This window comes from Gavialis gangeticus, unplaced genomic scaffold (genome assembly GCF_001723915.1).
Source record: "Gavialis gangeticus isolate Ggan-Ray unplaced genomic scaffold, GavGan_comp1, whole genome shotgun sequence".
Taxonomy (NCBI): domain Eukaryota; kingdom Metazoa; phylum Chordata; order Crocodylia; family Gavialidae; genus Gavialis; species Gavialis gangeticus.
The window spans coordinates 234,277,173-234,288,804 of record NW_017729032.1 but is presented as its reverse complement, the minus strand read 5'-3'; the positions used below and the strand labels follow the sequence as shown (position 1 = coordinate 234,288,804).

General features: G+C 40.0%; 1 protein-coding gene across 2 annotated transcripts in view; it reads right to left on the bottom strand.

The window, feature by feature from the left end:
- Positions 1-11,632, bottom strand: part of LOC109303288 (SAM domain-containing protein SAMSN-1-like) — a 187,674-nt gene that overhangs the window by 30,091 nt on the left and 145,951 nt on the right. For both annotated transcript variants that reach the window (XM_019525469.1, XM_019525470.1), the window contains 3 exons: positions 3,976-4,047; positions 3,234-3,389; positions 725-836 (listed from right to left, as the gene is read on the bottom strand). In XM_019525469.1, coding sequence (XP_019381014.1) covers positions 725-836; positions 3,234-3,389; positions 3,976-4,047 — 340 coding nt within the window. The remainder of the gene's footprint in view (positions 1-724; positions 837-3,233; positions 3,390-3,975; positions 4,048-11,632) is intronic.

Genomic DNA, 11,632 nt, shown 5'->3' with positions numbered 1-11,632 from the left:
TTTATGGGTGCCTGTAGATGTGCAGAGAGACTGCTCCTTTGCACTGTAATTACAGCACGTTGGAGCAGACTCAATTGATAGTGTCCGCTGAAGCATGCTAATTAGCATTCTTCAGCAAACCTTCGCATCTCGTATATCAGTGTCCCCGCACTTCAAAATGGTGGTGGGGGCACTTTAACTAAAGCTCCTTCGACAAGCTTTAGTTGAAAACCCTGCCACCATTCTGAAGTGCGGGGACACTGATACATGAGATGCTGTAGGCTCTTGGAGCCTCTCTAATTAAAGCACCCCTCCACCCCTGGAGCACATGTAAAAACTCCCATAGTTTTTCATGTCATGTACTTTTATAGCTTCATAGACTAAGGCTCAAAAGGATGACAGTGAGAATCTAATCTGGCCTCCTGCATAACAAAGGCCATAGGACTTCTCTGAGTCAATTCCTGTTTGCCCTACAAAATAGCTTTTAGAAAACCATCCAAACTTGATTTGAAGATTTTCAGTGATGGAGAATCTAGTACCATTCTTGTTAAGCTGTTTCAGTAGATACTGTCACTATTAAAAATGTGTGCCTTGTTGTTCTTCTGAGTGTGTCCAGCTTCTTATACCTTTGTGTAGATTAAAGAGTTCTCCATTATCAAGTTATTGTTCTCTAGTTCTGACAGTCAATTAATTTTCAATAATATTGAACAAGTCAACAAAGGGGGTTATGATTCTTTTTACTTACTAGATGAGCTTTGGCCACTATAGAGACTGTCCATAGAGTCACTGGCTTTTAAAGAGGCCTTTTCTGTATGTCCTCCACCTCCAGGATCACTGTCATCTTTGCCTTCTTCATTCTTCAGCAACAAAAATCAGAGGTTAATTATGCTAAGACAGACTTTATATGCATGTTTGACAGGTGACATATTTTGTGCACTTATTTTACTAGTATACATTGACTTGCTAAAATGAACATTGTGCTTAAGTGTTACAACATTTTCCTTCATTATGGAAGGAATGACCCACAGTAGGATCCCACAGTAGGACCTTTGTCCCTTCATGCTCTCTGTGCTCATCTCCAGCTGCTGTGCCCATCTCCTTCTACTGTATTCTCCACATCCCACTGGATTCATAGTAATAGTGAATCTACCACAATAATACAAAAATCAGAGACATACATCATGGAAATTCCCAAGTAAACCAGATAAGATGTTTTCCTGGCTGTTCTGGAATTCCAGGGAAGTGGCAAGAATCTAGCACATGATTTTACAGCTTAAATATTTCAAAATTATCTATCTTGATAATATGTAATATAAAAGTCACAGAAGCAAAGTAGGAAGAAAGCAGCTGGGGATCACTTCGGGGATTCTCCTCCATCTAATGAGGAAGCACAGAGAGCAACTCTAAGAGCAAATGGTGAGAACTGTATGCAACTGCTGTGCCTTGCACTGGAATATCTCAGTCTTGGGCTTTATTAGTCCATTGCAACAGGGGGAGGGCAAGCCAGAGGCACATGGCCAGGTTTAACTCCATGTGATCAGCACATTTTAGCATCAAACTGGCTACTCCAAATCTCAGAACATGGGCACCTTTGCAAAATAAACAGACGTTCATTTCTGTCTCTCAAAATCATATGAGGCCTGAAATAGGACCTCTGAGGTTATATCATGAAATGTCACCTCCCAAATCATAACTTCCAGAGTTTGTCAAAACTAGAAATTATAGCCTTATTTGTTAATCGCTATTTAAGTTGAAGATGATTTCATACTTAAATGAAACAATGCCCACTTGTCAAAGGAAGTTATTTCTTCATTAATGTTGCATTACACTCTCTACATAGAGTGCCATCTGGGATGTCATACACTATTTAGGATGTTGCATCAAACATGAAACGTATGTTACGTGACTTATTGTGTCAAGCAAAACAAAGCATTTATGGCACAGGTCAATCCCAGGTTTGGGACTGACTCCCTCTTCCCAAAGAGCTATGTATTACAGAAATGAAATATGATTAGTTTCCAGGAGGGGGAATGATAGTTACACTGTTCAACAGCTTTTCTCATTGATTAACCATTGGAGCAATGCTGAATTCTATCAGCTATAGGGGAATTAAGATTGTATGGAACATGTGCCCTAGCACATTCTATTGAATTTCTGTCTTACAAAGAATTAATTTAAGTATACAGAAGGTAAATATGTAAGTTTTATTTCTTTTCTCTGATAATACAAAAGTAATGGATCTCCCAGTGAAATTAAATCTTAGAAATATAAAACTAATAAAAATGCCTTTCCCTTTAATACACAGTACATGATTGAAATTTGGAACTCACTGCCTCAAGATACTGAAAGGTTCAGCAGGTTCAAAAAAAGATCACACATTTGTACGTGTAGTAAAAATATCTACAGTTAAGTTAGATGAGCTAAAAACAGATAGCAGATATGAACCCTTATGCTTCAGGGCACAAAATGAATCACTAGCCAACAGATGTTGGAAGAAGTTCCTACATGCAGGCTACTCCATTAAATGTCAATTAAGGGAATTTTTCTTCTGTGGCATCTAGTACTTATCTTAATCATGGCCTGAGTATTCAGTTAGAGGGGAAAAGGGAGTCAGTCCCAAACCTGAGATTGACCTATACCATAAACGCTTTGCTTTGCTTGAGTCACTTAACGTATGTTTCATGTTTGATGCAACATCCTAAATAGTGTATGACATCCAAGATGTCACACTATGTAGAGAGTGTGATGCAACATTAATGAAGAAATAACTTCCTTTGACAACTGTATCAGAAAGTCCTACATACTTAAGATCATCTTTTTCCTATTTACACTGATGCACACCTACTGGGGAGGATGCAAAGAACCCTCCTCCTTACCTGTGTGACCACCTCCTCCCACAGAGACACACCTTTTCACTGCCAGCTAAACAAAATATCCCCTTTGTCAAAGGAATCAAGCTCTGTTCTATCCTGGCACTCATGTCTGTGAAATTGTAAGTATAAGTGCCTATGCCTGTGCGTTTGGCAGTGCACATGCATCAAATACACATCCAGGGAGAAAGAAGGGTGAGAATTGTTTTACTGAAATTGAATCATCAACCATTTAAATTCATTATTTGTAGCATATATCTATCTGAATTCAGGTATTACGGTGAGTCAATAAAAAGTTATTAAGAAGCAATTAAGAAGTAAGCGCACCATCAACATTTCTACCATATGTTATCAAAGATGTTAAAGGTTCTTGAGCATATTTACCATGTCCTCGGAGAGTGCCTTGATGTACTTTTTACCCATCTTTTTCTTCATGGTCAGAGAAATGGCCCGCATCTTCTTTCCCAAACCACTTCCATTTCCTGCCATTTTATTCTGTCCTGCATCTCCAAGGTCACTTATAGTCTCCACCTCAGTTACCTGATTTGAAATTAAAAGAAAAAATCAGATGTAAGAGCAGGAGAGAATGCAGAGATACTTAAGATGCATGTAGGGTGTCTGAAAGTTCTCATCAGCCATTCTTCTATTTCTGAAAGTGCCTGGGGAATTATGTTCATAACACTATGCCTAAGTACTCATGAATATGAGACAGAAAATGCATTTTATGTTACAGTTTGATGCTCACCTTATTTCAAGTCCTAATCCAAGTGAAAATGATGCGTAAGTGGTGAGGATATACTCAAGCCACTTGCAGCAAGAGTGCTGCAAAGCAGGTTGCTACCAGGGCCACTGTGGATGATGTATAAGCTTTGTTGGCTCTTGCTGCTCTTATTTTTTGTAAATATGGCCCTGTCCTTTGCATTGCTCACCAAAGGTTCCTTTGCAAATCTTACATGTGTTAGTAAGTACATGCTTAAACAAGCGATTCTCATGAATTATATATGCACTTACCATGCATACATGTAAGTCCTTACCAACCTAAGTTTTACATCACTGAATCCTAATGGTTCTATGTAAGAGTTATAGGAAAACAGATGGAAAAAGGTAGAATTTTTGTAACACAAACCTCAACTGAATCATCTGGCTTCGAAACTGAATGATGCCTAAAGCGGTCAAAGGTTCCAAAACTACTTGTGCGCTATAAAAAACACAAACAAAAACAGATCTTAGTGACATTGTTTTTACATTGTTAAGGTAGAAATATAGCTATAAATCTGACATTTTACATTAACAATTCCTTATAAATAAGCAGGGTATAACATGCTATTTTCAGCTACAGATAATCTGAAAGTTAGTGGTTATGTAGGTAAAATCTGAATGCAAAAGTGAAGACAGAGCAAGTTCAGGTGACAAATTGTTATTGCTCTTCGCCATAGACTATGAAATTAGCTTATGGCAAATTAGCTGCTGGCCATTCCCAGGCAAACTTTAAAGGGTATGTTATCAGAGTGGTGCAAAGTGAACAGAATACACAGAAGAGTCTAGTCTTACTGGGCATGTCTACACATGCATGAATGCACCTTTGCTCCTGCACATTAAGTTCAGAACCTCTAATATAAGGTCCTATATAAATGAGCAGTAGCCAGCACTACTGCACGGTAGCAAAGGTGCATGGTCTTTTCATGATACTTAATGCACAGTAGACCTTTGCCATGATGTGGTAATGCACAGTAGAATTAGTCTACTATGCATCATCTCATGTAGATGCCCCCACAAATACCTACATTTTTGTACCCAGAAATTGAGATCACCAACTAAAAAGCCCTTTTTGAAAACATGGACCTAGCATATCAGTTGCTAGAATTTGTAGACCTGTTAACTATGATATTTTGGGGGGTTCATTTTATTATTTAGTAACATTCAAAGTTACTAAAGTCAGAAGTTGCTTGTTTTCTATTATTTATGTGTATGCTTTAGTATTTATGACAAAGAAAAGTCCTGTAATAAAATTACATGTTTATAAAATGTTTATAAAACATTTATAAAAAGCTGGTCTAATAAAGGATACCAGATTTGCCCAAAGAACCTTGTCTGCCTATGCCCTTGGACCAACATGGCTACAACCTACAACCCTGAATGTTTATAAAATTGCATTTATTTTCCTTGCATTTTAAGTACCCCTTTGACCCCTCTCCATATATATCAGGGTATTCAAAATTTACTATAAACCTTGAAGGGAAATGTACTAAGCTCAATAGAAAATATGCTGCATGAAAATTAGGCACATCAGAATGCTCCTCTAGAAGGTGAATGTCTGAACCTTCTGGGTTACAGAATTTCTCCTTAGACTCTTGATGAGAAAGATTCAGAAGTGATTGAGGTTTCAATCAGATGGATGATCCCTTGGGTGGCAAATAAAGAGAATGTATTAAGCTGGTCCTGTGGTTAATGCACTGAGCTTGGGTTTAGAAACTATGGCTTCAATAGTTGGCCTTGTCACTAGCCACTCTGAGTATCTGTTTACCACTTTCCTGATAAACCCAGGACCATAGCTGAGAATAAATGTATTATGTTTCCAGTGAATATAGATATTATAAAGATGTCATAGATAGATGGCCTATATATATAGCCAGAGGTGAACAAATCTTAGCTGTATAAGTTCCTGTAGAACACCCATTTACATGTTATCTGGCCACCATTTACGTCTTTTCACAAACTGTTTTTAAAAGCAGTGAAGCTGAAGGTCTGACGGGGCTGATACTTAAGAAACAATTTAACCTTCTGGTAAATTTGTGAATGCTGTTAACTATACCTTTTCTGTCCACAGTTAGCAAGCTGCTGTTTACAGTTCTATTTTTGTATACTCTCCTTTCCTGGCTATAGTCATTCCTCTAAGGGTCTCATCAGTAAAACTGTCATACCCCTGACTCTTGTGCAGGATGACAAGCTGGCATTCAAGCTTAGCAATAGTGATCTTAAGGATGAAGCTCATCAAAATGATACCAACTACACAGAGTACACTTATACCTCCCCGGGGTACTTCCATCCAGGAAGGGCCCCATCTTATCCTGTCCCTGCCCATAAATCACAGGGCTCCTATCCATTTTAGCTCCCTTATCTCTTACAAACAGTCACTTTTTAAAACTAAAAAGAGTGGACAGATGTGGGGGGGAAGGGGAGGGAAAAGAAATTTATGTAAAAATGTATGTTCTTAGTGCCTTTATTGAAACATACTTCAAATGAAAAGCTCTCTGATATCCCAAGTTCCTCATCCTCAAATAGTTAAAGTATTTCTTTCTAGAGGTGGTCAGAAAATTAAAACAGTTCTAATGGAAATGTCCACATTTCATTTCGGATTTTTTTAGCCAAGAATTTGCTTCAGAGAGAAGTTTGAATCAAGCTCTAACTCTTGTGGTTTAAGTACAGCTTGGTCTTTCTGGCTTTATTTTCATTACATAATTGCATTCTAATGGCTAGTATCCTTACTGTGACATGTATGGTTCATGGACTCATCTGTTTCATATCACCTTGGTTTTCATTATTTTTATTGTTTCCATTTTTTAAAAATTAGGTTGGGTTACAAGCCTACTACATGATATATATCTGAATACATTTGATATTGGTTTAGTTGCTTGTAACGTATTTGTAATTTATGTGGCTTTAACCTTAATTAGAGCTGTCTTAATAATAGATTTTTTTCAGTTGGGGCGCCAAAATTAAAAATAAAAATAATGGTTCTACATGAGTACCTTAATCACTAGTCCTTCAAGCATTTTTGAGCAGGGGGCACTTATTGCCTCCCGTTGGAGTTGTTCTGCTTTATATGAAATGTTGAACCGTTCATTGAGACAGAGCAATGAGTGAGGATGACTCTCTTGCGAGATCTTTGGAGCATCCTCCAGGGAGCTGAGACATTGGGCTTCTGTCTCCATTCCAATGAGCATGCAATTATTTGTGCAAAGTAGAACACCTCCAACAAGAGAGACTCAGACCATCCTATACTAGAAGGCCCAACAGTCTGCTGATTTGGGCAGTCTCTTGGAGCTAGGAGATGTAGGTTTGACCCCAGCCCTCCAGGTAAAAGAAAGGGCTTAATCCAGGTCTCCTGAAACCTGGGACAGGGTCACAGTGCAAGCTCCTCTTCTTTTAGCTTTTTGTAAATCTGGTCCTGGCATCATTTTTCCAGGCAAAACCTTTTGGGATGGTTACATTCATGACTTGTTTCGGGATAGCTAAAATCACATTTTTAGGTGAATTTACTCTTCAACTAAAAACATTCACACAGCTCTATTCTTAATTGCTTGTAATCCTCTGGAAAATCTATGTTGGCAAAATAAAGATAATTTTCTGTGAAAACTAATAAAAATTGATTGAAGGACAATTTAGCTGGTACACTTCAACTTCATTTAAAACCTCCATTTAAAAAAACCTTCTCTATTAACCAGATGAACAACATCCTGACAGGTGACAAGGGGTGAGCTTAATAGTATGACATAAAAACATAGCCCTGAGGATTATGGGTCTATTAGAATGGATTAACACCTTTCACTGACTTGTCATCCTAGTAAATACTTCTCTAAGCATGGAATGGGAAGGGTGGAAAGAGGGAGGTTGGGATTCACAGTACTGGGGAAACAAATAGTTCTGTGTGGTGATCTTTAAACATGGTGTAATCTTCTGTAACAGTCAATCGCTTCAAGATACACAGTAGGAATAACTGGATAGTAAAGTGATGATGTGCCTTAGATAGTCTAAAAGGGACAGACAAATGATGGTGTTCATTGCTGTTCTAAATAACTTGAGCACAGAGAAATTCATTATTTTTTTTGATGCTTGAAACAATCTTCTTTCCTATAAGGACAGAAGGCTTAGGGTGTTTTTTAGTGTACTTCCATGTTGTTTCATACCTATTAAATATTAATAAGGGTTACAGGATGATTTCCACTATTCTAGATAATGGCCTTGTTGCACTGGAGAGCACTAAATAGGGCTGCTTCAGCAATTCTTTATACTAACTTTTTCCATTAAGTAATCAATAGCTACCACCTTTTAAAATGTATTCAACCCTATTACACTGATAAAGAAAAGCAGATTTAGGAGCTGTGAGCTATGAGGGGAATAGGGCTATTACTTTTGGTAGTGTCAGTCACTACATTAGTGTCTATGAACACCTACTTTGTGAAGGTATGGTCATAATCTGAAAACCTTATTTCCAGGTTAAGGGAAGCTTTTAAAGCAAATGCAAATCTACTGGAAGAAAATCTGTCATTGATTTTTGATACCAATATTCAGTATCCTATAAAATTAAGTGATTTTACTGGCTAGATTCACATAAGAGTTACTAATGGGTACATTAAGCAAATGTGAATTTGCACAGTGGAATGTAAAACAGGTATGCGAGGAGGAGAAAAACCACCCTTATTTTTCCTCAGAAATACTGATTGAATATACTTGTATTATTCATATATGGTCTACAAAGTAATGTCCCAGGCTTGAATTCCAGTCCCTCTGGAGCACCAAATTAATATAATGGAGAAAAGTCAAACACTTTTCTTTGTTTTTATTCCCCCTTCCATCTTTTCTTCTTAGTGGCAACCTTCAAATAACCTTTATAAAGGGACAAAAATGCACGTGTTATTTCTTTTAATCTGGACATTTTATCTTTCATGTTCTAGCTTCCTTGCCTATGAAACACAGACACAACAACAAAAACTAGGTGTACAAATGTAAAACAAATAAGCACCAAAAGCCATGGGATCTGATCTCTTTCTCCTGTTAAGAATGTTTCCTATTACATCCTTTTACAGTGGAAGGCAAGAAGTTCTTATGGCATATTTATTACAAGTACCTAAGTCCACCAAAAGTGGCAGTGGTTGGCTATTTATATTCACTGTGGGTGAAGTTCACCCAAGGCATAGCTCACTGTATTGGATAATTTATACAACCCAAAGATCTTCCCCTTGCATCATAGAACAGCTATGTCTTGCTTAAGCTGTATTAAAAATAGCATTTAAATGAGAGGCAGTGAAGAGGCTTTGTATTGGCCTTTGCATAAAGGGTAAATATCACTCGTTTTAAAGTTTCTCCATCAATTTCCACTTGTCTCTTAACTATAAGTTACAGTGCATGGAAATAGGGCAAGAAGTTTTGCTTAGATTAACTATTCTAGTGCAGGGGTCAGCAACCCCTGACACGCGTGCTGAGCATGGCATGCAAGGCCATTTTGCTTGGCACACCACTGCCAGCCCGGGCTCTAAGCAGCTGCTGCCAGCTGCATAGCCCAGACTGCTCCCAGCAGGTGGCTGGGAGGCTGCAAGCCCTGCTGCAAGTAGACTGGGCTCCGTGAGCCAGCTGCGGCTGGGAGGCTGCAAACAGCTGCTCTAGGCATGTTGGCACTCTGGCATCTTCCAAGGTAGACATTGTGGGTTTTTCGGCACTCCAGTCAAAAAACGTTGCCTACCCCTGGTCTAGTAGTTGCAAGACAGCTGATAATGTGGCCTCTTATTCCCCTACCCTAACCTGGTACCTTTTCTTTTTTCTCTTTTCTCATTGCAGAAAAAGGAGCAGCATCAATTCACAAGGAGCAGAATGTGCCTGTTTGATTGATCACTGAACATAAGTAGGGTTGGGCAAGTTTTAGAGACAGGCTGAATATATATGCTCCATTATGCTTCTAAGTCCTCCAGAACAAGGAACTTTTGAGAGGCGCTCTGGGAATGCAACTGAGAATTACCGAAGTCTAGATGTATACCACCATTGAGCCAGCTCCTCTGAGTTCTCAAACAGATCAAAGGAAACAGTCTTTTACTTGACCACAAGACAAAATACCAAGGTTTAATTTTCACAGTGGGCTATGAAGAAAGTTTCTCACGTCTATATAAAGAATAAGAATTTGCATATATGATTAAGAAGCAGTCAGGAGTTTAATGAAGAGGTAAGAAAAATATATCAGGTGTCTTTTCCTATTTACAGACATAGAATATCTGACCAAAACCCAAGCTATTAATATAACTTTATAGTCTCCACGAAACATGGCTAAATCTTGTACTTTGCCAGTCAAAAGCAATAAAAAAGATACAGCTTGTTCTCACTAACTCAAATAGGGCAATCTACTGAAATGGCATTTTTAACTGGCTTAAAAATTACTCTATAAAAGACTCTCGCTGCTAGCATGGTGAGGTATTCAGTAATTGTATGGGGGTGGGGGGAAGAAGAGAAGAAGAAAGGTAAAAGAGGTTTTCAAACAAACTTGCTACTGAGAAACATCAGAGTAAACACCCTTGGTTTAAAGATGGAAAATGATGAGAAAATAAAAAGCTGTATAAAGAAGTGTATTAAGCACATTTAACACTCCCACACCTCAGCAAACACCATTCTTTAAAGCAAATGTTGAACAGCTGTTATACCAGTGGCTATATCTATCACCCACCTAAGCCTCTAGAGCTTTAACCACATTCACATTCACTGAGTCACGTGGCATCTGAAAGAAAGCACTGCTGTTAGAGTTTCCATTAGAATCTTTATTTTTCAGTGGTCTAGAAACTATGGCCGTGGTCATCCTGTACGTGCTTTAGGCATGTGGAAAACCAGATCAACTGAACAGAGATACATAAATTCATAAAGTTAAATAGGGACAATGAAGATTGAGATGCACATCCATCAATTTTTAATGCCAGACACATAGGAAGGCCTAAGCTAACGACTCATTTAGAAAACCTTTTAAAAATCAGGTTTAATGTGTTTGTGGGCCCAGAAAAGACAGGCTAAATCATATTAGAAATACTTTAAAATCTGGATTATTTCAAATCCCCTTTGGCAAAATGTATGTATGGGGGGAAATCTGACTTCCTATTTTTAAAAGCACATCCATCATGCTTCAATGTAGGATGCATTCTGCTGCTCTCCCAGAGGCACTTAGCTGAGCCCCTTGCTAGCCTAGGCCAGTGCTCATCTGCTCCAGGCAAGTACTGGCCCAGCTCCATCCCTGGGCTGTCACAGAGAGGAGACAGAAAAGGCTCTTATCTCCTCTCTGTGCAGCTGGGTGGGAGGAAAAAACAGAACCTCTCGGCTATGCAGATCCCATACCCAAGCTTGTAGGCTTGAGTCCTGGTAGGGACTGGGCCAGATCTGTATGGCAGAGAGGCTTTAATCCCCCACCCTCCCTCTAGCCTCAGTTCCTGCTGTGGTTTCTGGCTGCCGTTGTCAGGAGGCTGGGTCCGGGTGGGTGTGGGGGAAGGAAGTCCCCCTTCCCCACCCCCCCAACCACAAGAGCCCTGCCACAGTTTGCTGGCTATTGTCCCTGGGGGAAAGGGAGGTGTAGGGTGGGTCAACACCGCAGACGGGCTCCCTCCCCCCCTCTCCCCCAGCCTCTTCACAGCTGCAGCCAGGAGCTGCAGTGTGGAGCTGCCCAGTCCAGCTTTTCGCTGCTCTGGGAACTGGGGAACTGGCTAGGGGAAGGAACCCCCCCGCTGCAAGCCCCCACACCCAGGTTGCTAGCTAGGGTCTTGGGGAGGTGGGGGGGGGACACAGCCAGGTCCATGCAGTAGAAGGGCTTTCTTCCCCCTAGGCCCAGTTCCCAGAGCAGCAAAAAAGCTGGGCTGGGCAACCCCACACTGCAGCTCATGGCCGCAACTGTCAAGAGGCTGGGATGGGGGGAAGGAGCCTCCTTGTCATGTGGACTTGACCTGGCCCCCCTGACATCCCAGCCAGCAAGCTGTGGGGGGACCCCATGGCAGAGGGGCTCCATTCCCTCCCCTCCCTGCAGCTGCTGCTGACAGTTGCTA